The following is a 19847-nucleotide window of genomic DNA, read 5'->3' on the forward strand; positions in this document are numbered from 1 at the left end:
CTAGTGGAGGTGGCCATCTTAGAATGAGTGGCCCTATAGAACACAAGAAGCATATGCAAAATGGCTTCCATTCCCACCAAAAAACCTCCCCCCCCCACCAGCTTTAACCTGGTTTTAACTCCCTTTCCCTTTCCCAGGGGCCATATCAGATAGGGCCACCCCTCCTGAATGCAGGAGTAAACAGGAAAGACAGCAGGAAAGAAGGGAGTGAGGGGTGGAGTGGGGGGGGGAGGCTGAGAAAACGGCGTCTGAAACCCAGAGACCTTCAACTCCCATCAGCTTGAGCCGCGGGAAAGGGGCTTGGGTCAGGTCTAAAGACCTCCTCTCCCCCTAGGGACCCTCCAGAGGGTCCCCCCCTTTTTCCAGGCTTACCGCAGCTTCGAGTTCCCTTCCAGGAACTATCGCACCGATCGCGCTGTCTGCGGTGCTTTGGGAGGGCAGCGTGAAACTCACGAGTCCTCTCCCTTCGTCCGGCTCCCCTCTGAGCCTTCCCTTCGATTTGCTGCTCCGCAGGCCCCCGGGGTTGCCGGAGTGCCTTTGCTGGGAGCTGAAGGGGAAGATCGGTTTACAGCCCCAGGCACGCCTGCCGAGCTGGGAGGAGGCCGGAAGATGAAAGGGCGCGAACGCGTGCCTCTGGAGTGAGGCTATTCAGGCGCTCTCTTTCAGTGCAGGAGGGATTGCTCCCTCAAAGAAAAAACAGCGGCTGGACTTTTCTCCCTTGCCAGGAGATTCCTTTGCCACTGAGATCAGGTAATTCCTTTTTTTTTTTTTTTAAATTTCGGGTCAAGAGCCTCAAAGGGCTCTAAAGCACGTCCTGCTTCGATTGCAGGGCTAAACAAACTGACTTCTGAGGATCAAGCGCCTCCCCTTAGGGTCAAGTTTGTTAAGCCCTGCAATCGAAAGGGAGGAGCTATAATCCCAAGAGTGAGGACTGGCCCACTCCTGGGACCACTGGAGAAGAAGCTCCCTTATCCTCCCTTGGACCTCTTTGCTGGTGTAGAGGATCCGATCTCGAAGCCGAGCCCGCTCTTTTAAGGGGGCGATCGGCGTCGGAGGAGGCCTTGTCGGTATCGACCACCGACACCGAGGACTTTGGCGTGCTTTCTGATGACGCCGCCATTTTGCGAAGAGACAGCGCTTGTTTCATCAGGGCTGCAGCGAGGCGAGCCGCTCAATTTTTTCTCGTTTGCCTGGAGAACTTAGGGCAGTGAGCACATGAGTCTGGTTTATGCGCTTCTCCCAGGCACAACAGGCACAGGGTGTGGCCGTCCGGAGGGGCGATTTTACTGCCACACTTCCTGCACCTCTTGAAAAATCCCCAGCGCTTTTCCATACACGGAAGGCGCGGGGGTGAGGGGGAGAGAGGGGGGGGAAGGGAAAAGGGAAACTGGAAGTAGGAAAAATAACAAACGCCCTTTTTCTCCCCACTCACAGACAGAAGTAACGCAAGTCAAAGTCACTAGAGTATCTCTCACAGGAAATCCAACGAACGATATGAAGAAATCCACCGACCGTAGCGAAGATCGACTGATCTCAGCGGCGGTCAGAAGAGAACTGGCGGGATGTCTGCTCCTGTCCTGGTGGGCATGCGCAAAGAAGGGGAGTGCTTGCGCATGCGCACCGGGACGGGGGCGCGGAAATCCGCGGCTTTGAAGTTACCAATCGTGATCGGCGCCGGCGCCTTCTCCCATCAGTGTGATGCACAGAGACCACGAAGAAGATCCCCTATTTTTCTTGAGATGGTGTGTTTTATTGTGTGTGTTTATGACTGTACCCTTTCACATTATTTTCTAGTAAAACATTACAAAATATATTTGCTTTGGAGTTTTCCTTTATGAGAATTGGACCTTCGTATAATCGGTGAAGTCCTAGCTCCTAATTTGCTCTACCTAAGTGATGCAGAGTGGTAAAGCTTCAGTACTGCAGTCTGAGCTCTCTGCTCACGACCTGAGTTTGATCCTGGCAGAAGCTGGTTTCAGGTAGCCGGCTCAAGGTTGACTCAGCCTTCCATCCTTCTGAGGTCGGTAAAATGAATACCAAGCTTGCTGGTGGGAAAGTGTAGATGACTGGGGAAGGCAATGGCAAACCACCTCGTAAAAAGTCTGCCGTGAAAACATTGTGAAAGCAACTTCACCCCAGAGTTGGAAATGACTGATGCTTGCACAGGGGACTACCCTTACCTTTTTAAGTCTCCTTATTGCTAATTTCCCCATCTAAAAGGGGAGACCCAAGCATTTCTCATAACAAGCCTCACCCAACAAAAGAAAGAGAGGCTTGGCTGGGTAGCTCTGCTGTGCAATTGAGAGAGCCTGGCAAAGCTAGCTATCCTCCCCCCACTTCCTCCTCAAGGTAGGAGCTTTGCTCTGTAACTTCTATGCAGTTGAGCAAGCCTGGCAAAGCAAGTTGGGATGCAGAAGGAAGCAAGAGAGGGAGAAGGAAGCAGACAACAGTGAGTTGCTCACAGGCCTGATAGGAGCCCTCCAGGGGCCTGATTCAACCCCTGGGCCACATGTTTGACACTCCTGGGCTAACACGTTTAAAGTTTTGTGTGTGTGTGTGTTTTAATAAGGACTGCGCAAATAACTATGCATGATGTAGAAGGAAATTTCTCCCCCACATGGTCACCCTCTGCAATTGATCAGCAAATGTTAGGGTTTTGTGTCATTGTTACATTGCCACAGGTTTGTCTGATAGAAAGAAAAACATTAATGCCATGTATTTTATGGAATTCTCTGCCATACAGGATGCAGTAAGGGCCAGTAACTTGCATGGCTATTAAGAGGAATCATGGCTATAAGAGGAATTAACCATGATGAAGATGTCTATCAATGCTGTGAACCATGATAACTAAATTGAACTTTGTTTAAGTGACATACATTTAATATCAGATATTGGGAATACAAACAGGGGATAGAACTTTCCAGAGAGAAATCTAAAGACGGTATACTGGACTATATAAAATCTTAGAATAACTTGGTAGGCAACCTTGGACTGACCATGCTTTCGCAGTTTAGCCTACCTCACAGTGTTGTTGTGAGAATAAAATGAAGCAAGAACCATTGTACCTGAACTCATTGGAAGAAAGGCAGAATAAAAATCCAATAATCTTTTATATCTTCTTATGGTTTGCACCAGCCTAGCTACACCACAATGCTACTTCTACACCAGGACTAGCCTCAGTTAACACCCACAGGAAACTCTCTTAACATAGGTATGAAATGGAATTTGCATAACTGGTTAAGAGATAAAGTAAGTAGGAACAAACATGGGTTTTGTGAGTGTCAACAGAATGCAAAAGGTATAGTTAAATTCTGAAGATGGCATTCCTGAAAGAATGAAAATGTTTCTCGAGCTACCATATTTACTTGAAAGAAAACAGCCCTGAATGTAAAATGTTATATGCAAATATGAGACAGCACCCTTCCCTCATTTACGACACACCTTGGGGGGAAAAACTAGTCTTGTATTTGAGTAAATACCGCAAATCAAATGAGCTGCACAGATAAAGAGGAAGTCTAAAACTACTAAGTTTGCTTCTGATTTCTTAAACCATGAGCAATCACCAACATTACTGCCCTGGAGTAATGGGGTGTTCATCTCCTAGGTGTACCAGAAATATTTCTAGCTGTGACAAAGCTAGCATATACCCAATGTGGCAATGTAACAATGACACAAAAGCCTAAAATGTGCGATTAACAATGTAAATTTGCAAGCTTAACAATCTGCAAGCTTAACAAAGTTTGTTAATTACAAGCTTAACAATGGAACTGCTGTATGTGTATGCAGCATTAAAATAAAAAATGTTACTTTAATTTTGAACAAGCAGGACAGAAGTAGATGAGTACAAGTACATTTACACTAATGTTGTTAAACAGTTCATTCAATTTTCCTCCCCAAACATTTTTATTTTTCCAGGAACTTTGGTTAATAAAGTTACCTGACATTCATAATCCCTGCTTGCAATTTTCAGTGCCAGTTTGATTGGACAGCTAATGAAGGACAGAATGGGCATGCTAATACACAGGTGCTTAGATTTTTGAACTTGATCACTACTTTTGATGGAAGTGACACACATCCAGACATGTTGGATATATGATACCAGTGCAGAATAATTTGGAGAGCATGTGCAGTTACCCTGGCCTACTGTGTAAACTTTTAGTAATTGCTAAAAGCACATAAGAAAGCAACACCTGGCTTTAAAGAATGGTTTTTTTTTCATATATTTACTCCTGTATGTGTGTTGTTTTACAATAGTAATACTGACTACTGAGGAAGGCCCTAGGGGGCCAAAACATGTATTCTCTATTGGTCATTGGATATATCCATCAATTGTATATGTGTAACTATTATGTTTGTTTGTAAAAGTTTCAATAAATTAGTGAAATGGGGAGTGGCAATGGGGTTAAAAAACAAAATGCAGCATGGTAAAGAAAAGTAATCATTACATTTAAACAAGTTTGTTCTCTATACTTCCAACGCTACCAAGAAACAATACAAAACCCTTCAATACAACAAGAGATTACAGTGGACTTAATGTACACACTACAAGAAGCAGCGTCTCTTTCCAACTGCTTCCAACTTGCTGGGGAAAAGATATTACACAGCATCAGAATAACAAAGGATTAAATTAACTATATCAAACTATAACATATTATTTAATAAATATATATTTCAAATTACTATCATGTTTTTTTTTCTACAATCAAATTCAATTTGTAAACATCAACAGCTTCCTATTCTGAATTTTGCTTTTATCTTGAAGGGCTTCAGGTATGAAAATATGCAGAGTGAAAACAAGCTTCTTTATTCTTTCACATTAGCTTGTTTTATTTAGTGTTTATATTTCTAAATGAAAGAATATGAAACTTGCAAGAAAATCTGAGAATTGGACAGCTGAACACACCCTGTAATTAACTAAAACTATATATAAACTGTTTTGGGGGGAAATAGGGATAAAAACATTTTAATGCTTTACTTTAAAAAGCACATCACTAATCGTTAATATAGAGAAAACATATGATTTCTAATATTTCCACTGGGAAAAAGGAAGGGAAAAAATCCTATTGAGCTTAATTTGTTGAAAGCATAGCTGATAATAGATACTTTGAATATTGAGTATGATGACTTACCAGCTTAATTGCCACATATTCATTTGTATATAAATTTTTTCCTTAAAGATAAAAAGACAAGAATGTTAGACTTTTCAGCTCTTTCATTGAACACAGATTGTAAAAGTATTTGCTAAAAAATCTATCTAAAAGTTATTGAAGGCAAGTTATTTTCCTCAGTATCTATTCTTTTTCAAACATTTATAGACTATAAAAATCAGAATTTTATCAGTATCAAAGTACATTTAACCTTAATGGCAGTAACATTCTTTAAATAGAAAAAATAAATTATACAATTTTTAGTTAAATGATTTATGCTTAAACTAGAATGTTACACTGGACATCTACCATAGCTTTTGTCCAATTCAGATGCCTTCAATCAACAGAAAAAGCAGTAATAATTCCAGCTTGAAAACAGTGCTTCACATACTAAGCAAACACAAACAATTCACTTAGGCTACAGTCTACAACCCTCTGCTTCTCCAAAAATAATGAAACATTTGATTATAATTAATATTAACATAGTGTAAGATGAATTTCTTCCAAGGTATGAGGTGTAATAGAGTTCCAGTTTAAAAAACCAATCAGCCTGCTGTCACCAGAAATGACTAAGGAGTTATAAAAAACTCATGAACTGAGGAAGATGGGTATGTAAAGAAAATTACTGTTGGCCATTTTTTCCCTTCTACAATAAAAGTGTGAAAATAAATGTTGTGTAAATGATACACAGAATTTTATTTTAACCTCGCAAGTTACCTTAATTTCTAAAATAAACTCATTCATTTAGATCAGGGGTGCTAAACTGACTCAGGAGCCAAATGTGGCTCTTTCACACATATTGTATGGCTCTTTGAGCTCGAACCACCGTCAGTCAACTTGAAGAAGGCATTTCTATTTTTAATTTAATGTAATTTTTAGATTTATATCCTGCCCTATACCGCAAGCATGCTCAGGGCGGCTTACAACAACAAAGTTAAAAAAAATCATAAAAACAACTATTACAAAACAGGAGCAGCACAGTAAACAATCTTACAGACATAGGAGGTAAACAGCATGCAGCTGAGGGCTAACAGAATAGCATAACATCATAATGGTGAAATGCTGGGGGAAGTGATGACTTTCAAAGACACCTGCTGGATTAATTAAAAACCTGGCGGAAGAGCTCCATTTTACAGGCCCTGCAAAACCTTAATAAATCCTGCAGGGCCTGGATTTCCAGCAGGAGCTCATTCCACCAGGTAGGAAAAGGCCCTGGCCCTCATTGAAGCCGGCCAGGTGTCCTTAGGACCAGGGACTACGAGATGTTGAGCAGCAGACCTCAGAGCCGGGGGGGGGTGCATTTCATATGGGGAGAGGCAGTCCCAAAGATATGCAGGCCCCTGGCCGTAAAGGACCTTAAAGGTAAGGACCAACACCTTGAACCAGATCCAGTACTCGAGAGGTAGCCAGTGCAGTTCGCGCAGCACTAGATGCATCCACACCCACGTAGGCCTTGATGCCAACAACCGGGCTGCTGCGTTCTGCACCCTCTGGAGTTTCCGGAGCAGGGTAAAGGGAAGCCCCATGTAGAGAGAGTTACAGTAGTCTAATCTGGAGGTGAATGTTGCATGAATCACTGTGGCTAGATCATGGGAGGTAAGGCAGGGGACCAACTGCTGGGCCCGCCTCAGATGGAAAAAGGCAGCCCTTGCAGTGGCAGCGACCTGTGCCTCCATAGATAGAGGCATCCAGGAACACCCCATGCCCTTCACCTCGGTCAATGCCGTCAATTGTGTGCCATCGAAGGGTGGGAGCCTGATTCCACTCCCCACCCCCTTCTGACCCAGACACAGGACTTCCGTCTTTGATGGATTTTCAGCCGGCTCTGATACAACCAACCAGCCACAGCCTGTAATACCTCACCCGGTTCTTCAGGGACAGAGTCCGGGTGGCCATCCATATCCAGCTGGTGGCTTGGATAATGCATTTAAAGTTGCTTTCTTTCCACCTCTCCCCCCATTTGCTTTCCTTCCTCCCTCTCTCATAGCTCTCTAACATCTGATGTTCCTGTCTTGCAGTTCTCAAAGAACTGACATTTTTATTCCATGTGGCTTACATTAAGCAAGTTTGGCGACCCCTGATTTATTTGTTTCTAATACTGAGCATCAGCATTTATTTTGGCAAGTAATTGTTTGAAACACATGTACTGCCAAATAAAGAACTAGTTTTGTATATTAGATGCTTGGCAAACTTCAGTTGTCCCTTCTGCCATTGTATTTTGTCAAGTGTATTTTCTGTCCACAGTGACCACCATTTCCTGTAATAGGTAAGACTGAACTGAAGAGCTTTGAGAAAGGCAGACTACATAGAAAACACATAAAATACTAAACCAAATAAAAATCAAATATCTCATTCTTCAATGATATCCCTTACTCAAGTTTTTTCTCTAGAAATAAGGAGTTGGAGGCACTCTGAGGATTCAGGGAGAAGCAAAGGAAAAACAAAAAACTTTTTGGGTGTCTTTTCCATGTGCACACATCTTTCAAAGAAAAAGCTATATTATTGGATTTTGACCACCAGTGATGTGGATAGGAAAATTTCCCACCCTACATATGTTAATACAATCTAGTCATCTGTAATTGTCAGGGTTGTTCAGCTGCAAATCAGTTATGTGGACTAAATATAGAATATGAAGCACAGACAAACCGTAGTGCTTGTACTTTTTTTGCTAACATTTAGATACTTAAAAGTTTTAACAGAAAACCCATATCACTGCTTATTACACACTATAAACCCATGTTATGGACTTTGTTTTGACCTCAATTAATATATCTTTGGTGCACCACAGGAGAATCAAGAAAACTGGCCCCTAATATTTGGTTCCATGCTGTAGAGATAAAATACAGAGGTGCTTATCACACAGTCCTTTTTCACACTAGTATCCTTATTTCCTCAGACTTGCTATCATTGCTCTGAGAAGTAATGATATGATTAAGATTATCCACATGATCTGCAGCACATGTATGGATTAATGATTTGATGTACAGGCATGTAATATATCCTATGATGGGGTTGCTGATATGACTAGAGATGTAAAATATTACATTATTAACTGTAAAGGTTATCTGCTTCCATGTTCCTTGGCCTAGTGAGGCCTACAGGCTCAAGGGAAGCCTGTATTAGAGTAGCTACAGGATCTAAATTTCCCAGGATCCCTCCTGCCTCCCTGATTGGGTGGGCAGCAGTTTTGGAGGGAAAACTTGCCCAGAGGGGTGGGACCTGGAAGGGAGGAGATAAAAGGCCAAGCTAGAGAGGTAGAAGTATTCACTCTGGAGGGGCTGCAGTCAGGAGAGTTCTTTCTGAAAAGGCTGTAGCAGAATGGTTCCCTCGCTCAAGGGGTGGGGAGTCTCTTGGCATTAGAGGAAGGGAACATTCAGTTAGTCCTGTCAGGATTTATTTTCTCTATCTGTTATTTCTGTTATCACCTATGTTGTTTCTACCTTTCACTGAAACACTAATAATTAGAACTCATTTGTTTATTCTTGAGCACTTACAATAAAATTATTGTTGTCATACTGCATGAGTTCCTCACATCTCTTCGGTCATGGATAGAGGTGTATTGGGACCAGAAGGGAATCAAAGGTGGTTTCCAATACAAGCTTTGAAGCTAATTTGTATCTCTAATTTATGAGACCAATGGTTCCCAGAAGCAAAGAGGTCAGTTGGTCACATACCCCACACAGCAGTCAACATATTTTTGATCTGCCTGAAGCATAAGGTAGAGAACTGGGGAATGGGGACAAGACACTGCATTAGATTAAAGTTTGAGTCCAGTGGCACCTTTAAGACCCACAAGTTTAAATCTGGCTATAGCTTTTGTGTGCATGCACATTTCTTTGAACTTCATTCTATTGCTTCAGACCAACACAGCTACCCACCTGAATCTAAGACACTTTGCAGTAAGCTAACAACTTAGCTAAAGGACAAGAAAAGAGACTCACTAGAAGTGGCATTTGGATCATATTTTCCTGACAGCAAACCTGGAACCTTTCCAGGTAGCACTTTTAGTAAGCATCCCTGCCCACAATGTAAAGCAGCTTCTCTGCCAAGAGCTTTACTATACACACACACAGCCATACACACCACAATACAGCTAGTTTCTACTAATCCCATTTTACAGAGGTGAAAACTGAGGCAAGCAGCGAGGTCAAGACAACACTGAGTCCAAGCAGAGGAAGACAAACACTGCCCATGAAATTGCTATCTGATCCCACAACTGCCCTGGCTGCTCTAATATGAGGAGAAATATCCCCGGGTCACTTTCTCCAGCACCTTTGGAAAGAAAAGTGAGCATTACTTAGGAGTCTCAAAGACAGGTTAGTTTCACACTTGCAGGGAATGTATTCAAGAGAAGGGAACTTTGAACAAAGTACTCCCTCCTCTGCAGGTAGAAGTGATGCCTCACAGGCTTTTGCCTCAGGTGTCTCTCCACTTCCCTGTGTTTACAGGGGCAGATCAGGGCTCCGCATAGCCAGAACTAGCTGGCAGGCAGTCAGGGGTTTCCCCATTCTGCAAAAGTCTGGCCACAGGACAGCAAAGCTGCTGGCTCTTTTTCTTGAGTAGGAGACGAGAGCAAAGAAGCGGGGTTGGGATAAGGAAAGGAAAGCAAATTGAGCAGATTTTTAGGGTCGCACCTGCAGTTCTCCACCTTGGAAGTACTCCTGGTGCAGAAACACCAGTGCAGCCTTACTAATCTGCCCACTCTTGTCATGACTACCCATGCAAACAAACTGATGCTATTTTGAACTGCTTTGCCAGACTGACCCTCCTCTACTTGCTCTCAAAGTGAAGCACCTGCTGGGTGGAAGTTTTCATAGAACCATGGAGTTGAAAGGGATTCCCCAAGGTCATCTAGTCCAACCCCCCTGCACAATGCAGGCACTTCACAAATACCTCTCCCCAGGCCTCAGTAGGAGCTCACAGGGGCAAAGCTCCTGAACCTTTCTGAGGTCCTCCTCTCCCTCCCTCCCTTCCTTATCCATTGAATAGTAGGTGCAGATGCATAACAATCCCTGCGTTAGGAGAGCAGCCAGCCAGCCAGTCACCAGGAGCTTTGCCACATCCCCTGCAGCCCTCATTAAACCCTGCAGAAGCCTGTGCCACCCTTTCTCCACTTCTTATGTGATTTTGGGCAGTGGGGCGGGGGGGAGGGGCTGCCCAGGATCTCTAACCAGCCCAAACAGGCCTTGCTTGCCTGGGGCTCTCCTTTCTTGCATCGGGTTGCTTTTGGCTCAGGGAGGTGGCATATGCTAATGAGCTCTGCCACCTATATTTCTACCAAACGACCCCTGCCTCCCCCTAAATTCACAAGATCAGCATTGCTGTCTTATGGCATCTAACCTCTGTTTAAAAACCTCCAAAGAAGGAGAACCCACCACCTCCCAAGGAAGCCTGTTCCACTGAGGAACTGCTCTAACTCCCAGCAATTAACACAGAACAATGGTCACATTCAACAGCCAGTTTCCTTATCACTACCCTTCCAGGAAGCCCCACCAAACAATGGGCACATCCACAAACCAATTGCCCTTTCATCACACCCCCTCCAGCCTACAAATAGCAGCTCTCCAGCAGCCCTGGCCCCACTCAATGCACAGCAGCCAAGAAGGTCTGAGCACCTGCTCCGGCTGCAACGCCACTGAGGATGTTCTCCGCAGCTGAGAACGAAACGTCTGGAAGGAAAACTTTCTCCAGTAGAACACGGCACTTGATCCCGAAAGACTCTACAAACCCTAACTGCTCTAACTGTTAGGAAGTTCTTCCTAATGTTGAGCCAGAAACACTTCTAATTTAATTTCAACCCACTGGTTCTAGTCCTACCTTCTGAGGCAAAAAAAAATTAAAAATTCCACACCATCCTCTATGTTGTTTGTTGTTGTTGTTCAGTCGCACAGTCGAGTCCGACTCTTTGCAACCCCATGGACAAAGTCACGCCAGGGCCTCCTGTCTTCCACCATCCTCTGAAATCTGCTCAAATTCGTGTTTGTTACATCAGTAACCCTGTCCAGACATCTCATCTTTTGCTGACCTCTTCTTCTTTTGCCCTGTCTTTCCCAGCATCAGGATCCTCTCCAGTGAGTGCTCCCTTCTCATTTGGTGGCCAAAGTATTTGAGCTTCAGCTTCAGCATCTGACCTTCCAGGGAACAGTCTGGGTTGATCTCCCTTAGGACTGACATTTGATCTTCCTGCAGTCCAAGATTCTTCTCCAGCACCACAGATCAAAAGCATCTATTCTTCTGCGTTCAGTCTTTCTTATGGTCTAGCTCTCACAGCCATATATTACTACTGGGAATACCATTGCTTTGACTATACGGACTTTTGTTGGCAGGCTGATGTCTCTACTTTTTATTGTACTGCCCAGGTTCGCCATAGCTGTCCTCCCAAAGAGCAAATGTCTTTTAATTTCATGGCTACAGTCACCATCTGCAGTGACTTTGGACCCCAGAAATGTGAAGTCTGTCACTACTTCCATATCTTCCCCTTCTATTTGCCAACGTGTGATGGGGCCAGATGCCATGATCTTAAGTTTTTTTGATGTTGAGCTTCATGCCTACTTTTGTGCTCTCTTCTTTCATCCTCAACGAGAGGTTCTTTAAGTCCTCCTCATTTTCTACCATTAGAGTGGTGTCATCTGCATATCTAAGGCTGTTGATGCTTTTCCCGGCAATTTTAATTCCAGCTTGTGTTTCATTCAGGCCAGAATTCTACATGATGTACTCTGCATATAAATTAAATAAGCAGGGTGACAATATACATCCTTGTCGAACTCCTTTTCCTATTCTAAACCAAACAGTTGTTCCATATCCCGTTCTGACAGTTGCTTCTTGACCTTTATACAGGTGTCTCAGGAGACATTTAAGGTGGTCTGGTACTCCCATCTCTTTAAAAACCTGCCAATGTTTGTTGTGATCCACACAATCAAAGGCTTTAGCATAGTCAATGAAGCAGAAATATATATATTTTTAATATTCCCGTGCTTTCTTCATTATCCAGCGAATGTTCGCAATTTAATCTTTAGTTCTTCCACCTCTCCGAAACCCAGCTTGAACTTCTGGTAGTTCCCAATCAACATACTGCTGAAGCCTAGCATGTAGGATCTTTAACATGACCTTGCTGGCACATGAAATGAGTGCAATGGTGTGATAGTTTGAACATTCCTTGGCATTACCCTACTTTGGGATTGGAATGTAAACTGATGTGGCCACTGTTGCATTTTCCAGATTTGTTGACATAATGTGTGCATAACTTTAACAGCATCATCTTTTAGGACTTTGAAAAGCTCAATTGGGATACCATCATCTCTGCTCGCTTTGTTGTTAGTAATGCTTCCTAAGGCCCATTTGACTTCACACTCCAGAATGTTTGACTCAAGGTCAGCAATTTCACTGTCATGGTTGTTAAGGACATTGAGATCCTTCTTGTATAATTCTTCTGTGTATTCTTGCCACCTCTTCCTGATCTCTTCTGCTTCTGTTAGGTCCCTACCATTTTTGTCCTTTATCATGGCCATCTTTGCACGAAACGTTCCCTTGAGTTCTCCAATTTTTTTGAAGAGATCTCTTGTCCTTTCCATTCTATTATTTTCCTCTATTGGTTTGCATTGTTCCTTCAGGAAGGCCTCCTTATCTCTCCTTGCTGTTCTCTGGAAATCTGCATTCAGTTGGGTGAATCTTTCCTTTTCACTTTTGCCTTTTGTTTTCCTTCTTTCCTCAGCTATTTGTAAAGCCTCATCAGACAGCCACTTGGCTTTCTTGCATTTCTTTTTCTTTGGGATGGTGCTGGTTGCTGCCATGAACCTGCCATGTATGTCATGAACCTCCATCCATAGTTCTTCAGGCACTCTGTCTATCAACTCTAGTCCCTTAAATCTATTCTTCACTTCCACTGTATATTCATAAGGAATGTGATCAAGGTCAAACCTGAATGGCCTAATGGCTTCCCCAGTTTTCTTCAGTTTAAGCCTGAATTTTGCAATGAGTAGCTCATGATCTGAGCCGCAGTCAGCTCCAGGTCTTGTTTTTGCTGACTGTTAGGAGCTTCTCCATCTCTGACTGCAGAGTATATAATCAATCTGATTTCTGTGTTGCCCATCAGGTGATCCTCTATATTACAGCCCTTCGAGTACTTGAAGATGGTGATCATATCACCTCTCAGCTACCTCCAGGCTAAACTGTTACACCTCAACTAATATTTTATTGGGGAATATTAATATTTCTTAGCTCAAAATGGCTAGTCTACAAGAGGTGAGGTGAGCAAGGATCTCTGTCAATATTTACGGAGATAGACCACTGAAAATCCTTTGGTTAATAATGGATTTTATTATAGGTATTGGTTTTCAGATAGTTACATCCCAATCAAACAATTTCAAGCATGCAAGAGGAATAAGTGGTTAGCTGAATAAGTGTGGACGGGGGAGAGGTGATACAATACCTAAATCTTGCACAGTAGGCTCAGTCAGAGGAAACACAAAGCCTCTGGAGGGAGATTTCTTTGAGAAGAAAGGAGGGGGGTGAAGGCAGGAAGGGATGGAGGGAGGAGAGGATGGAGAAATCTAATCCTGACAGGTAGGATTGCCTGTTTTCTAGGGTAAATTACGTCACATCAAGCAATTCAATTACCCAATGAAGAAGCAGAGTGTCACACCAATGGAAAATTGGAGTGTCATATGTTGGGATTACAAATAGAAAAATTTCCAAAAGAAGATAGAACTTTAATTTGGTACTTGCTCTCAGCTGCTAGGACATTATATGCGCAGTTATGGAAACAAGAAAAAATACCAGAGAAATGGGACTGGATTGTGGAAGTTTTATCATTGAGTGAGATGGATAAACTAACAAGAATTTTAAGAGACTATGATTTGGAAGTGTTTAAGAGGGAATGGAAGAAATTTAGAGGATATTTAGAAAAAGAGTGGAATTTGAAAGGACATTGGGCAATTTTTTAACAATGAATTTAAGAAAAAGGGAAAATTGAACTTTGATGGGGTAAGGGTACCTTTATAAGTGAACTTAAGTATATAACATCGGCGGAAGTCTAGTAAAGGAGGGAGGGGGATTAGAAAAATATCATATGGGTTAGGGATAGTAACGATATAATTTGATATTGTTACCATATGCTATTAATAAATTGTTTTAAACCAGATAACAGGACTTAAAAGAAATGAAGGAACTTTTACAGCTGTGCCCACTACATGTCCCTCTCTGGGCCTGGAATTCTTCATTTCCAGAAGTAGGAAGATGGATGCTCTTTAGCCTTTCAGCACAGCCACCAAGTTTGCCCAGCCTGTGAACCAGACATGACATCATTCCAGCCTGCCTGGGGCCTAGAAGGAACTAGATTTGTCTCTATTATGCGCAAGAAAGACCATTCCAATTCAAATCGGCATTGCTGTGTCATATTAATATTCTAAGGTTACATTGCAATATCACATTCCAGGGGTACATGGCTTGGGAATCAGTAAAGGGGTGTCACAGGCTGGGGCCGGGTCAGGCAAAGTCCAGGGGCAGTCCAAGGTCTGTAGCCGGTGAGCAAAGAGGGTCCAAGGCGCCAAAATCAAATCACAGTCCAGATATCGCAGGTCAGAGGTTCAGAAGCCGGTCAGGGGGTCCAGGAGTCAAAGCCAAAGTCAGGGGGTCCAGAAGCCAAAGTCAAAAGCCAGAGTGGATGCTAGAACGTCAGGTAAGTGACTAGTTGCTTCCACAAAGCCTCCTCCCAAAGCCCACAGCTATATAGCCCTCTGCTGTCTGTTGCCCATTTGGGCTAATTGCTGGCTCAGAGAGGCAGCCAGGATCCTGCTGAGACTCAAGCATCCTCACTCCTAGAAGGGCCAGAATCCTTTCAAAACTCAGGGCTCAGGGAGCATCTTGCTCGTGAGCATGCCGCCCTCCTCCAATCCCTGAGGTCCTGACGAAGGCGGTCATGCACACGAGCCACCCGAGAGGGCGAGGCAGGGGGGCTTGGATCTTCTCCAGTAGGAGGCAGGGGCACTGGTGCAGGTGGCAGGGGCACAGTTTCTTCTGCAGGCTCAGCTTCTTCTGCAGGGTCCCCAGTACCCATGACAAGGGGTGTCTTTTTGGATATGAAAACATACCCAATTCCTTCAACCTTTCTTCATAGAACTTGGTCTCCCAGACCCCTCACCATCTTTGTCACCCTCCTCTGGACCCCTTTCAGCTTGTCTATATCCTTCTTAAACTGTGGTACCCAAAACTGAACACAATACTCCAGGAAAGGACTTACCAGAACAGAGTAAAGTAATACCATCATTCACCTGATCTGGACACTATATTTCTGTTAATACTGTCCAAAATTGCATTTGCCTTTTTAGTCTCCGCATCACACTGGTGTTTTCTCAAAGAACGAAGAAAATGCTCCCTCTTCCCTCTGCCCCGCAGACACACTTCTCAGTGTGTTGGAAAGGAAAGTGTGTGCTGGGGCTGAATTCTGGGGAGATCACTGAAATTGGGGAACTTCCATATGAGCAAGCAAACAAAATCCATATGGTTTGTTTAAGGGAGGAGGCTATGTTTCCACAACATGCCGAGTGGAACATCAACCTAATGATTTTAGCCATGTCAAGGAGGATGGGACTCATTTAATAGAGGTAGATATGCCACACTTCCCCTCCCTTATCCAAATGGCGGAACAAACAGAGACAACTGCTCATGCACTTGAGCTCCTCTTATTTACCTTTTTCAAGACAGCTGCTCATGCACAAAAACCACTTTTCCTGTTCTTGAGCACATCTTTTCTCTTCCTCACCCCAACTTTACACCAATAGAGGGATGAAGGCATTTAGCTATGAAAGCACACAATCACCTCAACCTCCATGCACTTTTTTGGAGGGAGGGAGGGAGGAGGGAGTTAGGGAGGAAGGAAGGACACAATCACCTCAACCTCCATATACTTTTTTGAAGGGAGGAAGGAAGGAGAGGTGGAAAGAAAGCAACTTTAACTTTAAATGCATCCTCCAAGCTACTGGCTGGCTTGGAGAAGTGATTTAAAGAGAGAGAAATGCCTTCTCCAAGCCAGTCGACAAGACAGTGGGGGCTTTGAGAGTCACACAATATGTGTGAAAGAGCCACATGGTCTAGCATATGACACTCCTCTTCCTACAAGCTCCAGCAAGCAAGGGATGATGCTTTTGAAATAGCCATCACAGGATGAAGAGAAAGCCTTGGACAGTCACTGGACATCACACAGTGAAGAATGAAAAGTGATAGTATAGGACAGGCTTGGCCAAATTGTGGCTCAGGAGTCAAAGCCCCCACCACCCTGTCAGCCGGCTTGGAGAAGGCATTTAAAGTTAAAGGTGATTCTTTTCACCTCTCCTTCCACCCATCTATTTGCCTTCGTTCCTTGTCTTGCAGTTCTCAAACATCTGACATTCATGTCTTCCGGCTCTCAAACATCTGACATTTATTCTATTTGGCATTTATGTTGGCTACTCCTGATATAGGAATAAATACAGTAGCGGCCTGGAGATGGCAGTGATGCCGTAGGTAAACCTGTACACCTTTTATCCACTTATGAGGAATCATCCACAATTAAGTCCAGTGTTCCTTTATTCATTAGTGGAAGCAGGTGTCCAGCATATCAGGTATTTAACAGTGATTTATGGATCTGCAGTGAGAATGTTTCTGTGGATCTTTGTGGCAAAATCTGTTGTAGCACTTGTCTTGCAAACATGGCATATAGTAACTGCTCTAACATCTCACAAAAGGAAAGACCATGTAGTTATTTTGCATGTTTCTTTCAGAAGAATGGTGGTAAATAATGTGGAGTAATTGCTGTGGTGCCTTGCAAACCACAAAAATATATGTCTTAATCCATTTGGAAATAGTGATCTCGGTAATTTTGTCCAGTATAAGAACGTGGAAGATGAGAAAGTATTCAAATTCAGCCACAGATACGTTTTTAATGCTCCCCTCACAACTTGTGTCTTTCCTTTTTAAGGAGACAGAGTGTTTCAGACAAAAGACTGAAAGTAACAGCTCCTGATTTATGTGAAAGGCTGTGTTTATATTTGTTATGAACATCTGTTGAATCGTGATGTTCTGCTAAAATGTACAGAGCTCTTTCCAGACTGAGAAGGTCCTTTGTTCTGAAATTCTTCTTGCAGAGGCAGTGCTTATCAGAAATGCAATTTAAGGTAAGTGATTGTCGATGGGACTATTGTGAATTGTGTCCGTGAGCATTAAGTAAGGAACACTGGGAAGGTATGTGGTTATCATTGGGAGATGCTCTTAAGGGCTACACCCTGAATGGATGGGTAGGAGGAAAATGATCCCCTTTCCTTCCTAGGAATGTGAAAAAAGCGACCACCTGTTTTGGGTATTAGAGCAGTCTGATTGATGCCTGATGGAAGGGAATCCAGTACTATACCCAAGTCTACAGTGCTTGTGCTTCATTTGTTGCACCTATGAAGGCTTTTTACCATGGGTTTATAAATCCTTATGGAAGAGGTTATTCAGGCATCACATCTACCAACCCAGAGGAGTATATCAAAGAGTTTAGGATGTCTCAATCAGCCCTCACAAGCAGAAGTACAGTCACATTGGGTCTAGAAATAGAAATCTCCCCACCGCCACTGTCGTCTAAATCACTTTGTTGCTATGGTAGGATTATCCACAGGGATTGAATGGAAAGATTCACTAGTTCTAAGAATTGTGGTCTACATGATCAGAGAAGGACTACCAGAATTATGTCATCTCTCTAATCTTAGCTTGGTCATGTTCAAAAGAGTGGGGTCAAAGGATTAGGCATGAGAAGTTCCAGAGGTCACATCATCAACAGGGCAATTCTACTTTCTGTGATGAATATGGAGAACTTGGATATCTTGTGTGTGTCAGAAAAAATTAAACTTAGTACCAGAGAAATAATTTGGTGACTGAGGCTTCAAGCCTTGAGGACCATATTTTGGAAACTGAGCCAATTCCTCTCTGATAATATACTGTCTTTTAAAGAGATTTACAGGGGATGTCACTCTGCCCAGACATTGCCTCCTAGTTGACTGACCTGAAGCAGGAACAACCCCAGCAGTCAATACATGTCTTGGTAGCAGAGATGTGAAGGCCTCAGTTCCCCCCCTCCCATTTTCCCCCAAGGACTTTTAAAAATGAGATTTAAAAAGGAGAATCTGGGGGAACACCAAAAAACCTCACCTATGAAATATGCATTAATGTGTTTAATGAGAATATTCTTAAACAGATTCAGGTTGGTAGCCATGTTGGTCTGCAGCAGCACAACAAAACTTGAGTCCAGTGGTACCTTTAAGACTCACAAATGTTATTCAAGGTATAAGCTAAAATTTTGAGGGTCTTGAAGGTACCATGGGACTCAAGCTTTGTTCTACAGTCATTAATTTTATTTTATTTTATTTTTTAATTATTTATTACATTTGACTTATATCCCGCCCTCTCCGCAAGCGGACTCAGGGCGGCTCACAGTATCATTTACACAGTTAAACTAATAAAATATATAAAACCATAATTTACAATTCACAGTTTAAAAACATATTACAATTTTTAAAAACCATTATATAGTGCTGAATCCATACATTATAAGCGGCATTAAAATTCCAAACAGTGATCACCGGCAATCTGTGTGATGTCCGGTGGCAGCCATCTTTCCATCAAGCATCGAAGGCCTGCTTGAACAACTCGGTCTTACAGGCCCTGCGGAACGCAGACAGATCTCGCAGGGCCCGTACGGCTTCTGGAAGGGCATTCCAAAGCTCTGGTGCTGCCACCGAAAAGGCCCTAGATCTTGTCACGCATAGCCTGGCTTCTTTTGGTCTGGGGACCGAGAGTAGGTTTTTTGCCCCCGACCGCAGTGCTCTCTGGGGGATATATGGAGAAAGGCGGTCCCGTAGATATGCAGGTCCCTGACCATAAAGGGCAGTTCAGTGTTTTCAAAATTACAAAGTTTAGTTTAATATCCAAACCAGCTGCTCTAGACTGTTTACAAATAATACACTTTGGTTTACTTTAGAATTTGTTTTCTACCTTCATTTCCCCCCACCTCTTAGATAGCAAAAAATACATGTGTTGGCAGTATAGGATGCAGCAGCTTGTACCTCTTTCTCAAATACTGGACATATTTCCAATTTTTCTTATAATTTTTTTTTTTACATTTTTATACTCCTAAATACACCAAAAGAACAACTTTACATGCTATGTCATAAATGATACATGTTAAAGGTTAAATTGGTAAAAGTTGTTTAGGCTTGATAAAAAAGTAAATAATGAATATATTTCAATAGCTCCTCAATTTTCTGTTTTTCCCCCATGGCTTCAACATTTTGAAAATTTTTACATCTCTAATTGGTAATAACACTGTCTGAAGCCCAGGGCCATCTCCTTATAGAAGAGGTGGCAAAGTGCTTTGTACACACGGTTCTAAGCAGATTATGCTGTATTCAAAATCTATCGTTTGCCTCTCCTAGCCAGTTCATTCTGTGCAATTTGCTTCCCACCTGACAGGTCTTTCACTGAGTTTGGGTGCTAGAAACATTATCATTATTCTTGTTTTTGCACCATTGTCTTTGCACCACTAAATGTGGCATGGTAAGGAGACAGTGCCACAGTAGCATTTGAATGTGACAAGGGTTCCTCATGCAAGCACTATGGTGAAGTGCAAATGACTAAAGAGGCAAAGGGAGAGAGCAGAATCTTATAGCTACCCATCGGAGCACAGATTCA

At 42.9% G+C, this 19847-nt stretch overlaps 1 protein-coding gene across 8 annotated transcripts in view; it reads right to left on the bottom strand.

Annotated features, from left to right (window-relative positions):
• The window catches only part of CSNK1G3 (casein kinase 1 gamma 3), a 133343-nt gene that overhangs the window by 87252 nt on the left and 26244 nt on the right, over positions 1 to 19847 (bottom strand). For 7 of the 8 annotated variants that reach the window (XM_060235537.1, XM_060235534.1, XM_060235540.1 and 4 more), the window contains one exon: positions 5130 to 5170. The exons of the other annotated variant lie outside the window; for it this stretch is intronic. In XM_060235537.1, the coding sequence (XP_060091520.1) occupies positions 5130 to 5170 (41 nt within the window). The remainder of the gene's footprint in view (positions 1 to 5129; positions 5171 to 19847) is intronic. 8 annotated transcript variants of the gene reach the window in all.

The sequence above is a fragment of the Heteronotia binoei genome, chromosome 4 (assembly GCF_032191835.1).
Source record: "Heteronotia binoei isolate CCM8104 ecotype False Entrance Well chromosome 4, APGP_CSIRO_Hbin_v1, whole genome shotgun sequence".
Classification (NCBI taxonomy): Eukaryota; Metazoa; Chordata; class Lepidosauria; order Squamata; family Gekkonidae; genus Heteronotia; species Heteronotia binoei.